The following is a 21,149-nucleotide window of genomic DNA, read 5'->3' on the forward strand; positions in this document are numbered from 1 at the left end:
ATAATAGCTGGATGACAGCTATCCTTACGTACTCTAGTTCGTGGCTCAGTTAGTATGCCACCTTAGTTAGTTGAGTTTGGTTTGAGACCCACATATAGGGTTCTTCTATTTCTTTGTACTAGAGTTCTTTTGGCTTTCACAACTAAGAAGAGGAAAACTGTTTTCAGCCTCCACCTTTGTGTGTATTCCCCCATTGTGTATGTGAGAAAGCCGCATATGAGACTCCTTCCCTCTCTCCCACTATCTTCACATGGACTACTAAAGCTACATCTATTGGAAGCTGTCATTATTTTGTCACTTTTATTGATGACTACAGCAAAAAAGTTTGGGTGTATTTTATGAAAAAGAAAAGTGAAGTGTTTGGGCATTTCAAAGCTTTTAAAGCTATGGTTGAAAAAGAAACAAACCTGCAAATAAAATGTCTAAGGTCAAATGGAGGGGTAGAGTACCTCTCAAATGAGTTTGCAAGTTTCCTGCAAATGCATGGCATAAAGCAGCAATATTCATGCAGTCATACCCCATAGTAAAATGGACTTGCAGAAAGGAAAAACAGGCATATTGGAGAGGTATCTCGTGCCATGCTCAACGAAAAAGACTTGCCAGATTGTTATTGGACTGAAGCAGTTGCTAATGCAGTCTACATAATGAACAGGACTCCCACTGCAGCAATACATGGAATGACGCCAGAGGAGAGGTATACTGGTAGGAAACCAGATATTTCTCATTTGAAATTTTTTGGTTGCATTGCCTATGCTCATGTGCCAGATGAGTTGAGATCCAAGTTGGATCATCTTTATTGGTTATTCTCTACAGCAGAAAGATTATTGATGCTATAACCCTTTTACTCATAAGTTTACAGTGAGTAGAGATGTTGTTTTTTATGAGATGAGAAGCTAGTATAAACTAGTAAATGTGATTGATGATGTAGATGCACAAAATGGTAATGGTGCACAGAATTCACAGCAGCAATCACAAAATATTAGCGGACCTGTAGTGTCCTCTAGCAATGGTTCACATACTTCACCATGGACAGGCAGATTGAGATCAAGAGGATCTCCTCAAAGCAATGCAAATAGTGGTATGCAAGTATCACGAAAAGGAAAAGAGAAAGTAGATCAGCCCATGGTTGATGTGAATGCAGGTCACTCTTATGTGGATGGTGAATCTAGTGGCTCAGAACAGAGCCTTGATGATGAGTCCGGTATTCCTTCTGTTGTTACACCTGGAGAAAGGAAGACAAGGGATGTTTCGAGAGCACCTAGTAGTGAGCCTATTTTGTGTAGGTCTACCAGAGCTAGGTATCTTGTGGATAGGCTGAAATATGATGGATTTACACCCATTCACTATGCCTATATGGTCAAAGTGATACATGAACCAGAACCCACTTCTTTTGAGCAAGCCATGGGAAAAGAAAAATGGGAGAAAGCCATGGATGAAGAAATGGATGCCTTGGAAGCAAATGCTACATGGGGATTGGTGCCTTTGCGTAAAGACAAGAATGCAATTGGCTGCAAGTGGGTTTATAAGGTGAAGCACAATGCAGATGGTTCTATGAATAAATACAAGGCAAGATTAGTTGTCAAGGGTATGCACAGACATATGGCATTAATTTGCAAGAAGAGGTCTATATGGAGCAGCCACCAGGTTATGTTCATGCTGTTCATCCTGAGTTTGTTTGCAGGTTGAACAAAGCTTGTATGGCTTGAAGCAAGCACCTAGAGCATGGTTTGACAAGATAGGACAGTATCTTGTCACTATTGACTTTCAGATTTCCAAGGCAGATTTCTCACTTTATGTAAGAAAAATAGAGAAAGGCATTATGCTGCTTGTCATTTATGTTGATGATACAGGTGATAGTGATGAAGATATCCTTCATGTGAAAATGCTATTGAAGCTGAAGTTTGAGATGAAGGATTTGGGAGAGCTGCATTACTTCTTGGGGGCATTGAGGTGATTAGATCCACAAGTGGGATATGGCTCTTGCAGAGGCAATATGGATTGGACATGCTGTCCAAATATGGGATGACAGGCTGTAAGCCTATTTTAGTTACTTTGGAGCAAAATGTGAAGTTGAGTGCAAATGCAGGTGAGCTTCTGGAAAACCCTACTATGTACAGACGCATAGTAGGAAGTTTGATTTATATGACTATTACCAGGCCAGCTTTGAGCTATGACTCAGCTATGATGTTGGGTTGGTAAGTCAGTTTATGTAGGCTCCAAGGAAACCGCATTTAGATGCGGCTAGATGCATACTGAGGTATGTGAAGTCCACATTGTAGTATGGACTATTTTATGAGACTGGGGTTCAGATACAGCTACATGGATACACTGATGCTGATTGGGCTGGTAGTATTTCTAATAGACGATCTACCAGTGGATATGTGTTCTCTTTTGGGAGTGCTGCAGTCACTTGGAGCAGCAAGAAACAGCCTACAGTTGCCTTGTCGAGCACAAAGGTTGAGTACAGGGGTGCAGCAATGGTTGCATGTGAGGTAGCTTGGTTGCATAAGCTACTTTATGATATGCATCAGTCTACAAATGGGCCAGTTGTCATTTATTGTGATAACATGAGCAGTATACACTTGGGAAATAACCTAGTCTATCATGCTAGAACAAAGCACATTGAGGTGCATTATCACTATGTGTGAGAGAAGGTTCTAGTAGGTTTTATTGATCTGGTTTATGTTAGCATAGAGGATCAAGTAGCTGACATATTCACGAAGGCATTGGGTGCAGAGAAGCTACGCAAGTTCAGAGACCTCCTTGATGTGCAGGAGCTCGAGGGGGAGTGTTGAGATATCGAGCTCCACTCGTGATATGCCAGGGTGACCATTGTGCATTTATGTCACCAACTTGTTAGCTGCAGATGCGGTTGGTACACCACCCATGAATAATAGCTAGATGACAGCTATCTTTATGTACTCTAGTTAGTGGCTCAGTTAGTATGCCACCTTAGTTAGCTGAGTTTGATTTGAGACCCACATATAGGTTTCACCTATTCTTTTGTACTTAGAGTTCTTTTGGCTTTCACAACTAAGAAGAGGAAAACTATTTTCAGCCTCCACCTTTGTGTATATTTCCCCATTGTGTATGTGAGAAAGCTGCAAGTGAGACTCCTTCCTTCTCTCCCACTCTCTTCACACCCTCTTCCTTCCATCTCCTTTTCCAAGAAACTAAAAGTCGTGATGCTATCTCTCTTCTTCTTCCCTTTTGTTGTGCCCCCTATCTTCATTGCATCTACAACCTTTCCATTCACCTTGATAAAATGTCCTCCCATCCCCTTCGGTTCTTCCAGCTTCCCCTCCAACAAAAGCTTCACATCCTCAAGACTCTGACCTGTGTTGGACTACATCGAAAGGTCCCAAAATGCACCTATCAAGGACCTGGAACTATCTTTCCCCTCCTCCTTCCCTCCATGACCTCCTCACCTTACCTCCTCTCAAACCTGCCTCCTCCTTTTTTGGCAATCTTGTTGCTACTGCCAAGAGCTTCAAATTTCTCATCGAAAGATCTGCTGAAAAGCTTCCTGCAGTCATCCCACAGCGATGAAGAATTCCTACGCTCTCTCCCTTAACAATCACGAAGATGGCGATTGAAGTGCTTAGTCATCCAGATATCTTACAGAATTTTTGTGGCAAACTTCTTCCTCCCCGCACAATCCACCACTCTCAGGTGATGATTGAATGGCTTACTCCTGCAGGAGCATCCTGGACCATTTCTATGCTACTTCTTCTTCATCGTAGCTTCCAATAATTCATCGCCATTCCAGCCGGAGATGTCGATGCCAATCGAGCCGATAGCTCTCAGGGGTGCATTGTGTTAGGGCCAATGGATCTGAGTTCCAACGATGGTTTTCTGCAAGATCCTGGCAATGAGGAATTGATGGCTTTACTATATAAGCAGAGGAATCAGTTTTGGGTGCGCAGAGTGGTTTTTACTTGGATGGTTTTGGGTTGCCTCATGACCCTCCTCCAAAATTATAGAAGCGTGGTTATCAGATGGTCTCAGGAGTTGTGGATGTTGGACTATTCAGGAACACTGCTCTAGTGGATGTGAAAGAAAATAAGCCCAAATCCTCATCAGTCTAACTAGCAGATCCAGACAGGCAGCTGTTAGATTGTGAAAGTGAAAGATGAGTTGATGTTCGAGGGTGGAACTCAAGAAGTATTCATTTTTGTTAGTAGATGTGCTTGTAGATAACTTCCCGTATCAATTGCTTGCAATCCACGTGATATTGGTGTAAATGACAAGCCATGTCAATTGATCATAAGTCAAGTCTCTAGCCTACATTGCAAATGTAAAAAGATATGTCATGAAGATATACAAGAAACGAAGCATGCTTTCTTATTCGTATGACAAATCTTTGTTTTATTGTTATGTATAATTACATATCATTGTTCACATCTTCTATATAACCACACATTGATGTGGATAGAGAGTTAGTATGTGGATAGAAAATTGGTAGTATATATAACCATATAATCATGTGAAAACATGATCATCTGGGTACAAATTTCACATTATATATAACCACATGTTCACGTAACTACACGTCCATGTCGGGGGAGAGTTGGCACACTTTCTCTCCAAAAATGATAAGACCAAGGAATGTGCCATTCCTTGGGATTTTGCAAATCTGATAATGTATGCGTGTTCCTTGGTATCTTGCATTGTGTATTTTGCAAATAGTATAATATATTTTGCACATTGCATTATATGTATTTTTTGTAAGAATATTGTTGTTTTTATTTTGATGAGGAAGGTCAACGCTCAGCACGAGTTGCTTCATTCTTTCCAATTACTTTCTCACCCTGAACCGTCGCCTCACACGCAAACACCTTTCGCTCTGAATATCTTTCATTCTTTATGGTTTTCTGACCCTTTCAAGATTTGCTCTAGCTTCCCTGAGGCACCCGTCAATGCACAACATTTAAGTATTGCACTCGAGGAGCATCCCTATCTCATCGGAGCGCTCAGGATGCGCCATAAGCAACTAGCAGTTAAAGAATGATAAGCCACAGTACTATTTTCTTCTACCGATCACTGTCTGACGCCTGCAACGTAAATCTTGAGCGACGGGAGATTTCTTATCAAAAGGGAATTTAACAAAAATCTTGAGGTAGTCCGGTGTATGTGTATGTATGATGGACTGAACGCCTTGTTGCGCATTCGCATGACGCGTCCACGCATTGTTCAAGCGCATTACGATGTCGTGACTGTCGATCAGATTCAATAAGATTTCGTTGTTGCCCACAACGGCGCAAGTCTTGTTGGGCTTGCCGAGATCCACTGTGGCATCTCCCCTCTTGATGTAATGTTGGTCGATGTTCGTCTTCACCAACTGTAACAGCTGGTTCATGATTTGAGGCTCGTGACGCTTAATCCAAACCCAGTTCTGCAAGAATCGTCAGAACTGAGGCCAGTATGTAGTGTATCACGGACTCGTCAGTTGAATGGGCAGTCTCTACCTTGGCCTGAAATCCCGTCCTCTCGCGGCTCCTCTCTCCAAGATGAGTTCCCTGTAGTGATCTCCGTGGAAGCCTGTCTTGCATGTTGACGGCCGCCCTGCCATGAGCTGCGTGCTCCCATGTCCCGTCGAGTATGCTACTGAGTCCTACTCACCTGCCTCCGCTCCTCTAGCTCGTTGAAGACTCCCTAGCACTAGCTACACATTCACCAGCCCCAAGCTCCATCCCGAACATGCTCTCCTTCTGGCCCCGAATGGCAGCAGCTGGAAATGCTGCCCCCTCACATCCACGCTGCTCCCCATGAACCTCTCCAGCCAGAACTCCAATGGCCTCTCCCATGCACTCCTATCCCTTCCCACCGCCCACACATTCACCATCTCCCTCATCTTCTCCGATATCTCGAACCCTCCGATCTTGCACGCTTTCGTTGACTCGTGCGGCATGAGTAGCGGCGCCACTGGGTGCAGCAGCCTCATGGCCTCCAAAAATGGCAGATTGGCTATGTCGGATTCCGTCATCAGCCGTTCCCTGCCTATCATGGACTCCATCTCTTTTTGGCCCTTTTTAATGAACTGCGGGTTCCCCAATTGCTCCGCCATTGCCCATTCAGCTGTGCAGTGTGAGACGGCCAACGTATCCGTTCCACCGACAAATATATCCTGCATCCAGGTCTAACTGAGAATGCAAGAAACTTTTAACTCAGCATGAAAACGGTTTACGGAATCACAGGTTCGTCTTACCAACATGATTGCTTTGATGGAGTCATCAGTGATTGTGACTCCTTCCCAATTTTCTCCGGAAACCACAATAATATGTCCAGCATGTCCTTTCGGGAGTCAGTTTGATCTAGCTTACTGGCCGCACGTCGTGTATCAACAATCGTTTGCAAGGCGATGTCTAATTTTCTCAACACGTTCTTCATCCGACGTATGTGACCTTGCAAGTCCATCCATTGCAAAGGGCAGGAAGTCTCCGAGATTGAAAACTCCGTTCAAGATGCATAGCTCGTTAAGGAGCTCGAGAAGATTGGTCGACGGATCTTCATCGATGATAACCATGTCCGAGTAACGCGTTCCCAGCACCATTCTGAAGATCAAGTTATTTGTAAAAGATAGTAGCTTGGAAAGGACCTTAGTCTCCTGCCCAGAAAAGCTGTTGTTCCAAACGGACTGCACCAGTAGAGCCACCTCTTCACCTCTCAATGGCTTGAAGGCTTCTATGCGCTTCGGACTTAAGAGGTCCATCACACAGAATTGGCGGATTTGCCACAAGTAGCGGCCGTAGGGAGTCCAAGGGACGTCAGAGCAGTTATATTGAGTGTAGATTCCTGCAGCATTGGTACGAGGGCGAGAGGCGAAAGCCACATCTTGATTCTGGAGGATTTCTCTGGCCATTGCGGGCGAAGAGGCTATGAGGGTAGGGACGGAACCCAAGCGCAAGCGCATCAAGGGGCCGTAGAAACGGGACAGTCGCCAGAGACTGGTGAGGGAGTTTAGCAAGCAAGTGGAGGTGACGGACGATGGGCAAGGAAGGTGGGAAGGGAGCGGCTACATGGTAGAGTCGAGATTTTCTCATCTCAAGTAAAGAAAGAAGAAAGGAGGTAAAGTGAATTTAGATGAATCAAAACTAACTAGATTTGCAGGAGTCACTCTTTCCATCGTGAAGCAAGTAACTACTTACTCGAAATTGGCTTCAATTTCTACTATCTTATCAATTGTTTAAGGAAACAAGAGAATGAGTAAAATACTCATCATGAGACGCGACACAAGATCCATTAGGACCCGGTCTTCCCTGCAAGATGTCACGAGTGGTGATTTATTATTGATTTTGTGATGTTCATATTTTGGAAGCTGAAGTCCAACAAATACATGAATAAGGCGATAGAATAACTCATCCTCATTGCAATTTTTACAATATTGTCACATGGAGTACAACCATATGAATGAACGTATAGCCATCCTTCAATCTTGCATCCATTTTGGATTTCCTTGCTCCCTCGCATTGATAACATGCATTAAACGAGAGGTATGTTGTAAGAATTCAGATTGAAAACAAGAAATTTTGAATCGACCAGTAATTGAAAATATTTATATTATAATATATAATCTTTAACCTATTAACCAATGACCAAAAAAAAGGGAGAGGATGGAGGAGGAGAAGCTGCCATGTGTTAAAATTTCAAGCATTCTCTGCATTCTCCTTTAACGATTCAATTGACGATTGATCTCCTTCTTTAATGATTGACGATTGACATTTCCTCCTCCCCATTGAGTGTTAGTGGCATTGTCTCTTGCTTGCTGCGATCTTGATGGAGACGTCCTTCCCGCCATGTTGGATTAATTGGTAAATTTGCATGAAGCTAGGAAGCCAAGCAACATCTTCCGGTCTCCAAGCTAGCCAGAACTTCCACGATTGTTCACCATCGGAGCTCCGACTGGAGCTATAGGTGTGGCAGTCAAAGCTAGCTTTTGAGAAAGGTGAGGTGGGTTTATGTGTTACAAGCCTGGGTCATCTAGGCTCAGCAGTAAAAAGGATAACTTATGACAAGTCCATTGACAAGTAACATCATGTGAATCTTTAGCAATTTCTTCTTCACCATTGAAAGTTGAGAGCATATCTTTGAAATAAGAACCAAGCTTTCCATGCTTGTAATTTGTCCGTTGAACTTTTTGATTGTCCCCATTAACTCTCCAATGAGGTTGAAACTTGATTTATAGCGGATGCTGTTTGGGAAGCTAAACGTGAAGCTGATGCCTCCAAAGTGATTCTAGAGCTAATTTTTGCCGGAAGGGGTGTGGACATTAGCAGTATGGGTGCACAAAGGTGGGCAAGGAAGCAAGCTCAACGAAAACATATTCAGAATGTCGTGTTGGTGTGCATTAGAATGGTTTCCACATGTGCGTTGGAATGCTTCCTGGGCAAAATACATCATCTTCGTGTGTGATGCAAGAATCAGTCAAAATTGAAGATCTTTTGCTATTGATTTCTCCTTCCATGTTGCAGGTGATCGCTTGCCTTAGTATTTGATGTTTGAGTAGTCTAAAATCTCTTTTGGAAACCGTATAAAGCTCATGTAAACCATAAAGTCTGAGAAGCTTCAATGATGTGAGCATGGGAGAAATTCAGCATCCCTATCCCAAAGGGCCTCTAGAGTGACACGCATGTTGGGAATTTTTTTACGAAAAGTCTCTCTCTCTCTCACACACACACACACACACATGTAATCTTGAATGCAATGAGGCTCCATTGTAGAGTGCAAGTGTACTTCTTCATAGCCAGGTATGTCATACAACTATTAGTTTTACATATGTTTGCCCATGATTATGATCACAATAAAGGAATACACAAAGACAAAGGTATGTGATACAGGTGGATAATAATATATTAAACAATTTCACAACTTTCAATACTGTTTCTTCTTATTAGAGACTTATATTTTAAAACATTTCTTTGTATCTTATTATGTGCAAGGCAAAGAGGATTCAAGAAACTATAATGTACAAATGAGAATGAAGAAAAAGAGAGGTTGCAAGAAAATGGAAGACGTGTACTCTCTCTCTCTCTCTCTCTCTCATCAATGCTAAATGTTCATAAGGTACATGTTTTGATTCTATGACCAGGAAAAGAACATCAAAGAGAGACGAAGAAATCTACCAAACAAAGTATACAAGAAAATACTTTCTCAAGAATTTCCAACTTAGGTAATTTATGCCTTCATCTTTGATAAATTCATATTGTCTTATCAACAAAATGCTCTTTTATCATGTTTAGTTTCTGGCTCACATGGTCCGTTTAATGCAATTGCCCATGTGGAACTGAAGGCATTTAGATGGATGGAGGAATGCGACCAAGCTTATCGGCAGCTCAAGATTCAGCTTTCACGTGCACCAGTACTTTTGTCCCCAAATTGGGAGAAGACATTTTATGTCTTCGTGGATGCGTTCGACAGAGCAATCGGTAGTGTGCTGATGCAAGAAGATTCGACAGGTTGGTATCGATCGGTATATTATGCCAGCCGCCACAGATTATCCTCCGCGAAGAACTATTCAGTGACCGAAAGAGAAGGCCTTGGCATGATCTACTCAATAAAGAAGTTTCGTCATTATTTGCTAGGGAGGCCATTTGTCTTCCACGTAGACCACTCCGTATTGCTGTATTTAGTGAAGCATCAAAAATTGATAGGAAGATTGGCAAGATGGATGTTGTTACTGCAAGAATTGAATTTTTAGATTGTACATCGATCGAGTTCTCAACATGCGGTTGCATACTATTTGTCGTGCCTAGAATCTGACAAACGGGCAAGCGGTTTGGAAGATGAGTTCCCTTATATGAAGCTTGCAGTTGTGTTCCGGGCTAACCCAGTGGTGCCCAAGCCATAGGTAACTCCACCTGTGCCATGGTCTTAGTATGATGAAAATGATGAAATGCTGTATTTTATAACCACGGGTACCATGCCCAAGTATCTGAACCGGGACCAACGCAAGCAACTGGCATTGCAGAGCAGATCCTTTCAAGTGGTGGTCAGCCAGTTGTATCAAAGACACCTTAGGGAGGCCTTACTGTGGTGTGTCTTGCCTCATGACCAGCGGGTAGTGTTGCACGAGACTCATTTCGAGGTGGCGGGTGGCCATTTAGCAGGTGCAATCACAATGTGAAAAGTCGTGCAAGCGGGCTTATGGTGGCCTATACTACAAAAGGATGGTTCGCAAAAAGTTGCAAATTGTGCCAACGGCAGTTAGGTCAGCCTACAACACGTGATCGCATGCCACTACATGCCACTACAGTCTATCCTACCTCTTGAACCGTTCCAGAAATGGGGTCTAGATTTCATGGGCCTATTCAAACTGGCCGTAGCTCCAAACAAAGAATTTCTATGTGCTTGAGGCTACTGACTATTGCACAAAGTGGGTCAAAGCTTGGGCACTGCAGGACAATTCCGCAAATTCCACAGCCAAGTGCTTATACCAAGATGTGTTCACATCGTTTGGGTGTCCAATCGAGATTGTCAGTGACCACGGAGGCCATTTCATGAACAAAGTGATCCGAAGGATGAATGCATTCTATATGGTGATTCACAAGAAGTCCTCTCCATACCATCCGCAACCAACGGGCAGGCCAAGTCAACTAACCATGAAGTCAAGCACATAACGACACTTCTGGCCAATAAGCACCACACGGATGGGATGAGAAATTATTGGCTACAGTGTGGGTATATCATACTTCATTCAAGGTTGCCACGGATCTCACCCCATTCAAGATCGCTTTCGGATTAGAGGCCATCACACCGATCGAACATGTGGTTCCCAGTCTCTACATTGGAGTGGAGGATAGATTAATTCCAGAAGAGTCCTTGGTGTTCTTACTGGATGTCTTGAATCAGTTGGATGATGCATGCATGGAAAGTTACTATATCATCATGGAGATTCAAGCAAGGCGGAAGCAGCGAGTTGATTTGGCATTTAAGCATAAGGAATTTTCGTGGGGCCAACTTGTGTTACTGTCCAACACTCGATTGGGCAAGATGCCGGGGACATTGATGTTGCAGTGGTCTTGGCCATTCTGGATTTTTGAGGAATGCAGTGTTATGTCCTTTATTTAGCAAATCTTCAAGGATACGTACTAGCCCATCTAGTTAATGGTTTCTAGTTGCAATCGTATCATCATGATGGGGAAATTAATTGCCCATTTTTGGTGGGCAAATGAGGCTCACATTTCATGGATTGACATGGTGGCGGCTCCAGAATGCCAGATGGACATGTATCAGGAATGTCATAGGAACGATGAGGGATTGTTATATCAGTGTCTTGTCAGCCTTGCCATGCACTCAATATCTTTTGAGAAGCACAAAAAGACAACTCCTATTCAATTCAACTTCACTCTTTTGCATGCACTCATCGTCTTTCTCACCATCTTCAATTTCGTGTCCTTGTGTGCTCTCCTTTTGATCTTCTTCGTTCTACTAGTGTCTATGGTGATGGCCAACGCCCAGTTCCACACATTACTTGTACTAGCACTACAATTTTAGAAGTCGTAGATTTTTTGTATGAAAGGAACATTCATGCACAGCACCCACTTCTAGGTGGCACACTCACGATCTTGTTAGCAATGCATGCGATTTCCACTTTAGGTCACAAATGGAAGCACTTTTGGAGATTCAAACTGTGAATGTTGAGCGCAATTCTCATTCAAGGGTGAATTTTAAAAGAACTTTGCCCCTCCCCCCCCTCTCCCCCTCTTTTGGATTTTAAACTCATTTCATCCCCTCCAATTTCATATATTCATTTCATCCCCCTCCCCCCCTCCCCTGCCCCCTCCTTTCAATTTTAAATGCACTTCATCTCCTCGAATGTCGTATGCATTTCATCCCCTACCCTCCTTCCTTTCAATTTTAAATGCACTTCAACCCCTGATTCTATCTATCCAAGGAGGACTTCAATTACCAGTGAGATAATGAGTAGGTGTTGAGCTTGGTTGGGAGAAATCCACAATATTTGTCAAACAAATATGTTCCTAAAATAGTGTGGTTCTTTATATTCACACAACCCCATACTAGGCATGGTAAAATTCACTTGACTTTGAGGCCAAGTGTTAAAGATGTTTGAGGGACGCCGTGAGGTAGCTCATCCTCCTCCTCCACAAACACGTGTACCATGGTGTGTTTATGACTTCTAACCCATGGTCTACGCACACTCAAGTGTGCTACCAAATTCAAGGGTGAGTGCCATGCATGGCCTCCTAGCCACCCTCTCTCTCAATCTAAAAGGTCCATCTACAGGAATTTGGAGAGAGGTCTCTATAAGCCAATGTATTCTTGGGCACCACATCTTGTGCACTTTTGCATGGCAATGCCTCAATGAGGCATTAGCTTGAATTCTTTGCTTACTACTATTGTTGTTCACCCCATTTTTGTTAGAATCCATAGCTTTATGGGTCCTAACAAAGATGGGGTAAACAACAATAGTAGTATGCAAAGAATTCCAATTTGACTATGGGAAAACTACCAAGAATGATGTATTCCTTAAACTAAAGGACTTGTGTTTAAACTGTGTGGGGAAAAACATCTCTCTTGCCTTTTAGACAATCGAAAGATAAAGAATGCATGGTGAGAAATTTTCTAGAGAGATCCTTCTTCCTATCAACATATTTGGGGTGTGGCATGAGAATGATTTGTAGAATTCTATTGCCTTTGAGGTAAATATGAAGATTATTTGAAGGATGAGAAATATCCCCCCTCTTTTTCCCTGTCGAAAATCATCATAAAAAGGTGGGACCACCTTTACGTTGACTCTAGACTACCAAAGAGGCATTGGATCTTGCTTATTGGTGCAATAACATGTTGCAAGTGTAAGAGTAAATGGATAAGTACATCTCTCCTCTACAATCAGTTAGGCACCTATCTTTGTTAGGTCTCAAGTTAGAAATTGGGATCTCAACCTTAATAACCTTAAACCTCACATGGGCTAACTATTGAAGATGTTGGAAGCAAAAACTTGAGTTAGCTCATCCGTTTCCTCCTCCACAAACGAGTACAATGACCCGTCCTTTTTTTTTTTTAAACTTGTGCTAGAAAAAGCTCCCTCTTACAAAGCCTCATTATTATCATATAACCAAGGGATAACCAATAGCTCACAAATTATAGATAGGCTCACAAGTCATTCCAATATTAGAGGAAATCCCCTGAGCATTAATTTTAAACATGATGATAACCAGAACCCACTAGATGGAAATCATTTGGAGATATTATTGTTGCCACCCACCAAAATCTAAGTGCTTAGGTGGTACCTCATTACATCCTTCACAACTACACTACTGCATGCAAGTATGCCAACAATGCATACGTGCACATTAACCATGCACATGTTCCTATGTCTAAGTGTGTGTGCATGCCTTTTATGTGCATTGGATAACACGTGTGGGTGTCATGTAATAGAAGAGGTTCCCACGAGTATCTCATAGGTTGGTAAAGCTCAATTAATCTTTTGTAAGGACTCAAAAGCCCATATATATAGCAAATGAAGGTTATGTATGTGCAAGAGCAAAGCAAAATACTTAATAGAGAGGCCCACAACACACGCTCAGTAGAAAAGTATGGCATTCAAATGTATTTCATCTTTAAAAATTGACAACCTAGTTAGTAGGAACCTTGCACAAAATAAGGTATACGATGCCTTAGAATAGGCTACTACTAGCTACATCGTAGATAAAAGGAGAGCACAAAAAGTGCTTCAACACTCAGTGTGACAAAGGAAAATGTTAACAAGACAATGCGTCAATTGAAGTCAAGAGACACAAGGTTCATAGAGAGCATATCTTTGGAAGCAATTCATTGAAGCCTTAGAGAGTAAGCTAGGACTCTAGCAAAAAAAGAGTCAGTCAATACTTTCACGAGTTTAACTTAAGGAAAACCATTCTGAAGCAAACTCTCATGACCACTCCAAAGTTTCAGGAGCCCCCTTCACAAGCTCAAGCTTCCACAAACTCGACTCTCAAGAGCGGTAACTATGGGTCAATGTTAACCCCATCCCACTGCCATAATTTAGTTTAAACTAACCTAGCCAAATTTAGGGCTAATCTAACCTACCTACCTCATCAATTTAACTAATACAAGTCAGCTCAACTAGCTCAAGCCTGACATCGATCAAAAAGAATGATGTTAGACATAAATGGGTTTATAAAATCAAAATTGATGCTGATGAAAAAGCATGCAACTTATAATGATAGAAAGAGTTTATAAAATTTATATAAACGCCTGATGTCAGAATCAAAATAAACAGGAATAAGCTTATCCCACAGGAATCAGGAAAAGTTTGCAGAACCCATTGCCCATTAAAGAAAGAACGAGGACACTGGACCAAGGATATAACAAACACAATTCCTGCAACACACCGCAGTTTCACAGATACAATACAAATTGGAGATTTACACCTTCTGCAAAACAAATATATCACATGTTTTTGCAATCAAGAAGGTAAGCTCTACCGAGAAAAATGAGGAAGTTCTTGTATCCAAAGTCTGTCTTATATCCTAGTAGGACTCAAGCCAAACCATCGATTTGACAAAAAAATTAAAGAATGTGATCAACAGAAAAGGAAGCTTCACGTGAATAACGTGGCACAATATTTGTGCAAAACTGACCATCGTATTTACACTAATCAAAATCAAGTTACAAGCTGCATTTTTCCTTTACGTTTAGGCTTTTTCCAGCCCTGCAATTAGGAAAAGACAGTACCATTAGTGAAACAAAATTAACATAAGCGCTCTTACTCATTCTATGTGATAGATGCAAAGGGTAGCAAACATGGGCATGTGCATCCACCGCAATCAACCCACTTAACAGATTAACAGGAAATCTAGCACATGGGAGCACTTACAAAGGCAAGATAAAAGATGAGGGTTGCAATTGCTAACAGGACGAACACAATTTGGAATACGTTGTACCTGCAGAAGGTTCAACAATCAAAGCCAGATAGCAATAATTGCTAGCAAAGAAATCCTTCAAAACATGAAGCATTTCTTCAATCCAAATTAGAATCTGAGACTTTCTTGATAATAAATGAGGAAAAGAAACATCCTGCTTTAGAGGCATTTCAGAGCGTTAAATTTCATTTTATCTATGTTTGTCATGTCCCCCCCACAGTTAAGCATGCATTGAGCTAGGAAGCATTGAGATTAAGACTCCTCAAAGTCTACCATTGGTACTACATAATAAATCTAACATCACAGGTCTCATGCAAGAAATGTATGACTACATCTCAAGAGAGGGTAGTTTAAACTTTCGTTCAACATTATTACACGTGCCAAAGGCATAGTAGAAGATCACACAAGCACACATACAATCTACCCTACCTAACTGAGAGAAGAACCGTACCATAGCATCACCTGTATCGGGGCAAACTATTGACATACAGTGATATGTTTACATCCATTTGGCACATCCCACACTAAATGTGTCGCAAAAAACAAAAAAGTACCAAACTCATTAATACCCTATAGTTGGTGTAGATAATCAAACAGACGCCTGCTCACCATATGCAATTACTCCAGTATATAAGCACACGTTGATACAAGGTCTTCATAATGAGCTTCTGTTAGAATCCCAGGAACCAAGGACCTACTGAGACTAGCACTTAGAAAGAGGCCTAATAAAAGACTAGTGCACCTTTGTCCCAGCTAAAAACGTTTAGTTTCCCTCCCTCTCCTTCACTGTCTGCAGTCATAAAACACCCTAGCAAAAGGTGAAGGTGGGAGGACGCCAATGATGCCATTGGACTGCTACTTTCTTCTGCATGCCCTCAACAGAGGGTAAACGTCCCCTAGGCAGCAACAATCTTAACAAAACAGGGTAACGCTACAGCCACAATCTGGAGGACTTCAGAACTGCAATCTTCAGCCACCATGATCGACAATTACTAGATTCCATTGTACACGGATCATGGATTCTTACCATCATCAGACTTCGTGACAAAACACAAGGTTGGGCATATAGAGAGGCTGTTGCCTTCTGCAGAGAGTAGGGAGCAAGTAGCAGGAAGGAGGTGAAGTGTAGATAAGATTAGATGTCACATCAAAAGTACATAGTAGGGGGTGGATGGGGACTTACATAGTCCCTCCACATTTTCACCTAAAGGGCCTCTAACTTGGCCCCTTTTTCCCCTTCATTACAATATTAAATCTGAGAGGATGCATCTGTGTTGTGCTATCATCTTGCAAATGTGGCATCTCTATGCTTTTTCTACACCTCTTACAGCACAACCTAGGAAAGAAAACTCTTCATAACGTGTTCAGTCAGAATAACAAGATCATGCACCTCTAAGATTAGGACAATAAACTGCATATTTGTAAAGGCATTAACGTGGGAAACAAATCTCATTAATGTTATAAAGGCATCTATCATCAAATCCCCCCCCCCCACAAGCCTTCCAAAAAAAAGAAAAGAATGTTCTGTGCTTAATGGCTTTCCGCATAATATCCTTGAACCTGGACCCTGTTCAGAACATTCCATAAATTGCTGTCATATGGGAAACTTGACAAAAAACTGGATAACTATTACAAACCTGAAAAGATATTTGATGCCCCTTAAAGACTCTAGCGTGTGACCAAAGATTTCTTGAACAGCTGTTGCCTGGGCATATACAGCAAAGGCTGTGGCGCTAAACTGTACAACACTGCCATGAATGGCATAGCAAAAGCATTTGTCAACAAATAGCAGCCTGAGCAGAAGCAAATCCCAAACACTCAACCTTGTAGACAAAAGGAAACCTAAAACAGATCCCTTTAGGCATTAGGTGTACAAAAAATTTGTAGAGTACGGCATTCTCAGAAACTGTTTTAATTCTAGCTGGCCAAATGAAATAACTATGCACTGAGGCTTCACAATACATATTGAAGCTAATAATTGTGATACTTTTGGTGCGAGCGTGTCAGCATGTACATTTGTGAGCATGCCTGTGAGTATACCTACAAAGTATGAAGAAAAGCACCTGATTGAGCAGAGTAGTATAAGCCCAACATTGAAAAGAAATGAGTTAATTAGTGTCCCGCCCCATCTGCAGACAAAGCACCAGAAATGAATAATTAATCCATCTTATCAAAACTACTTTGAAAACAGAGCATGCAGGGCACAACTTTCTTCCAACATCCTTCCTTCTTTGCACTTTCAATTGCAGTAAATAGCATGAATTTCACCTCAAAATAAGAATTTTAAGCTGAGACACCATTAAGTATAAAAAACAAGGAGCTTCATCAGTTAGCTTCTTACTTCATGGGATGAATTGTGACAAATCCAATCCTCAATCCAAGCTGCATCTCCCCAGCAATGACAGCCAACAGTAGGTAGAAACAAAAAAAAGCAAAAGCCACAGTTCCAAGAAGCCCTGAGAGGAACAGTGCGATTAGCAAAGAGGATGTGTTCTTTATTAATAAATAAATGGAAAAAAGGAAGGTAGAAAGATTATGAAAGATGTCAATATCTGAACAATGCTCTTAGCGGCAATTTATATCACAAGTACTGACATTAAAGGAATGCATGTCATGAAATGTCTTCCCTAAGCACTTATGGACGTGGAACAAGACAAACCAGTGGACAAGATCTTTTATCAAGTGATAAAAGTGGCATAGGACTTTGGATGTACCTATGACAGCTATTGTAATTGGTAATCAACGATGATAGATTATTACTTCCATCCATAGATCTTGTTGGACATTAGTAAAGTCAAACCTCTCTCTCTCTCTCTCTCTCTCTCTCTCTCTCCCTCCTTCCTTTGTGTTTGCCCAGCCTACTATGAGATCCAGAGGCGCTACCCCTGTCTCTACCTGGAGGGGAGTGGCTTTGGTCCACTATCACGACCGATCCATTTCCACGACCAGGTCTGCATTGGGCTTTATGTGATGGAGATGCGCCGGCACCTGGAGACACTACTTCGACAGATCAGGAGCAGCAGGGGGGAGAATGACTTGGCAGACCTAGAGGGGGTTTCCTTGTGTTCTGTTGGAGCTTGTGAGCTGCTGAAGATCCGAATGGGTCCGATGATAGCCAGTGCAGGAATGCAAACACTGCAGATTGATCCTAGTCAGCAATTGGGTGCCCATTGTTTCTGGAGCACAGAGGTTCATCGATCTGGGGGAGTATACTAGTTTGGACCTGAGAGGGGGCTTCAGAAGGGGCTATATAACTCTGGGATACAGTGCCCATATAGTGAAGCAGACCTTGCACCGGGGGCAGAATCAGCTGGATTGTTGTACCAGTTAGATTATTGTACCAAAGGAGTATGCCTAGCACCTGTGGCTTCCAATGATCGTGCTGAGATAGTTCGTGCCAAGCAGGAGCAACTCCTACAGCACCTGTGGCGGTCTTCAATGACAGAGCAAACCTAGCTCCCAGGAGATCATGTTACATCTAGAAGCTGAGAGGGGGTGTTGAGTCAGCATAACCTAATGTACCATGGTTAGGTTAGGGCATGAGTGAGGGCTTTGTTGTGGGTGTGCCCGCCCCCTGTGAGGTTACCCCAGCGTAGAGTAGGGAAGATCTACCTATGTGGAGGTGGCTCAGGGCCCGATGGGCATTTGGGCAGGTTCTATGGTGGCACACTGTTGCGAGGTGTTCCTAGGAGAGTACGGGCCAAATACGGCTCTGTTTAGGGCTCCATTGTGGCCTGCTTGCTGCCGCGTGGCAGCCCATGTTGAGGCGCATTATACTGACCAGTGTAGGGGGGCCGCGTGGTCACCCTTTGGTGCTGCAGCCCCATCCCCAGTAGGCTTTATATGAGCAGAGTGGGCAGATCTGTTGGTTGGCTACCTAGGCTCCGGTCAGCCTTGGTTGGGGCAGGGGGTCAGCCCGCTATATCGCTGCGTGGCAGCCCTTGCTAGGGCAGGAGGGGGTCAGCCCATGGAGCCCTCAGTCCGCCTATTTCAGGCAGGGAATCAGCCCCTGCATGGCAGCCGTCTATATGTTGTAGGGGTCGGCCCTATGGAGCAGGTGGATCGGCCCACATATGGCCTGCTGGTCAGCCGCCGACTAGGTGGGGGAGTGCCTATATATAGGCCACCTCCTCACTTGTTGAGTATCTGATTTTGCAAAGGCTTTCCCCAGCAGTTCAGGGGTTTTTCCACAGATCCCTTGCAGTCTCTCTTATCTCTTTCTCTTCTTTCAGTTCAATGTGTGTCGTTTGCTCTCTCTCTCTCTCTCTCTCTCTCTACCCCCTATTCTGTTAAGTTCCGCTGCACTTCTCACAGAGAGATCATTGGTTATGGATATCAAAGGAGGGCTTCATCAATCCACCATGCTACACACGGATCCACCTCTCCTACTCTTTGAGGATTTTCATTGGGCAGTTCCATGTCTCACCACTAACTACGCATTAAGACTCGACGGGCTAAAGGCATACCGAGGTCCTAGAGAGGGCCTAGAGAGGGCCGCATTTGCACTTTATATGATCAACAAGTGATTGAGTCCGAGGAGCATTTTGCTTTCAAATACCCCATGTACTATAAGATCCGAGATCATCACCATTGTCTCTTCAAGGATGGATTCAGACCCATCTCCAGCCTCTTTCCACCTGGATCAAAGATGTCTAGCAACTTTCATTCATGAGGCCATACGACACACAGATCACTGCTCAGGGCACATAGACAAGACTAGGGTGCTCAGCCAGATTCCACCCAGAGTGTGATAATTGACTTTTTCCAGTCGCATAGCACGAACCAACAGGCCCCAAGGAAACCACATAGCCCAGCAGCAGATACAACAAACTCATAGGCGTATTGATGCACAAATCAGGCTCAGGGATCTTCCCTCATGTTCACCAAACCAAAGGCACAGCCGTCAGGTGTGACAAAGGCACTTGTCTGCCACAAGGCCATGGCTAGGCGCCGCAGCAGCAGACCATGCATACTGATAGACGCCAGCACTCTATCATGGATTTTATGCCACTACAGCCCCGTAACTACCGGAACCTACTGTGGACTTGGTTTCTTAGCCAACATACAGAGGACCACCACAGTGATGCCACACCTCAGCTCCTATCCTCTCCATGGGCTCAGACACTTTGTACTGTTTTACGTTTATGTTGCACTTGTTTGAGGTGCAAATGCTCGCTTAGAGACTCAACCCACTCAGCTCATTGTATCTGGTTTTTTCAATCTCATAGACCAATCGTTATTTCAAAGGCTTTAATAATCTCCCTCTCTCTCTCTCTCTCTCTCTCTCTCTCTCCCCCCCCCCTGTTCCCTCCTCCCCTCCAAATACACCTAGCTCCTCCTCCCACACGCCACCTTTCAGCTAGTAGATCAGCAGACCCTCCCGCCGCCTGTCAAGTCTCCACCTTTCAGCCGCCAGCAGACCAGCAGACTAGCACCAAGGTCTGCCACGCCATCAGCAAACCACCAGCAACAAAGTCCGTTGCGCGTCGGTAGCCCCACTCAGCAGTTCGAACAAGAACTACCCAATGGATTACACGCATAGCTGTTACTCATTAGGCTGCCCCCTATATATTTAGAAGCCTACAAGTCAATGCAAAACAGGACTGTGTAATATAAAGCCGATGCTCACAACACGCACAGTAGCCTACCTTTTAACAGGCCAGCCCAGATTGGTAGACTCACTGTGACACAAACACAACCAACGTGTACCAGGGGGGCAGCCCTGTCCATGGATTAGCATAATCACTCATACAGTGAGGCAGTCAATACATCCAGATACATGCACTCATGCATAGTGAATGGCACTCAGACTCGAGCAGGCAGTAAAATGTTTAAGTACAGTTGGCAGCCAGAAGAACAGCCTTCACTAGGGAGCATCCGAAGGCCCTATGTAATCTCATCATTTTATGGTAAGGCTGGTACCTTGCAGAATTTAATTCCACAATAAAATTGCTATGGTTAAGTCCTACATGTGTTGGACACTACTTTACAGTTGCATCGGTGAACTTGACAGCTGTTAAGGTATTTGGTCAGCCGCAACATATAGACACCTCTACAGCTTACGACTTTAACGAACACCTGAATGGAGCAGACCTCTTTCTAAAATTCCAAAAAAACAAACGAACCATTCAATTCGTATTCAACCCTTTATACACAACAGCGTGACTCTTCAAAGGAAACTGCACCATTCAGCCAGAATGAGCCAAGTAAATCTTGAGTGTACCGAACCAAACACAAAATTTTCCAGGTTCATACTACCATATG

General features: G+C 43.2%; 1 protein-coding gene across 2 annotated transcripts in view; it reads right to left on the reverse strand.

The window, feature by feature from the left end:
- Positions 1 to 14,340: 14,340 nt before the first annotated feature.
- The window catches only part of LOC147884124 (LIMR family protein At5g01460-like), a 36,840-nt gene continuing 30,031 nt past the window's right edge, over positions 14,341 to 21,149 (reverse strand). Inside the window, exons 11-15 of one of the 2 annotated variants that reach the window (XM_087398336.1) lie at positions 17,227 to 17,341; positions 16,949 to 17,014; positions 16,523 to 16,633; positions 14,840 to 14,906; positions 14,341 to 14,674 (exon numbers count right to left, since the gene is read on the reverse strand). In XM_087398336.1, the coding sequence (XP_087254462.1) occupies positions 14,627 to 14,674; positions 14,840 to 14,906; positions 16,523 to 16,633; positions 16,949 to 17,014; positions 17,227 to 17,341 (407 nt within the window). In that variant the 3' untranslated portion in view covers positions 14,341 to 14,626. The remainder of the gene's footprint in view (positions 14,675 to 14,839; positions 14,907 to 16,522; positions 16,634 to 16,948; positions 17,015 to 17,226; positions 17,342 to 21,149) is intronic. The other variant, XM_087398335.1, reaches the window with a different exon arrangement.

Source organism: Dipteris shenzhenensis, chromosome 27 (genome assembly GCF_047967505.1).
Source record: "Dipteris shenzhenensis isolate YYH24624 ecotype China chromosome 27, Dip_SZ_1.0, whole genome shotgun sequence".
In the NCBI taxonomy this organism is placed as follows: Eukaryota; Viridiplantae; Streptophyta; class Polypodiopsida; order Gleicheniales; family Dipteridaceae; genus Dipteris; species Dipteris shenzhenensis.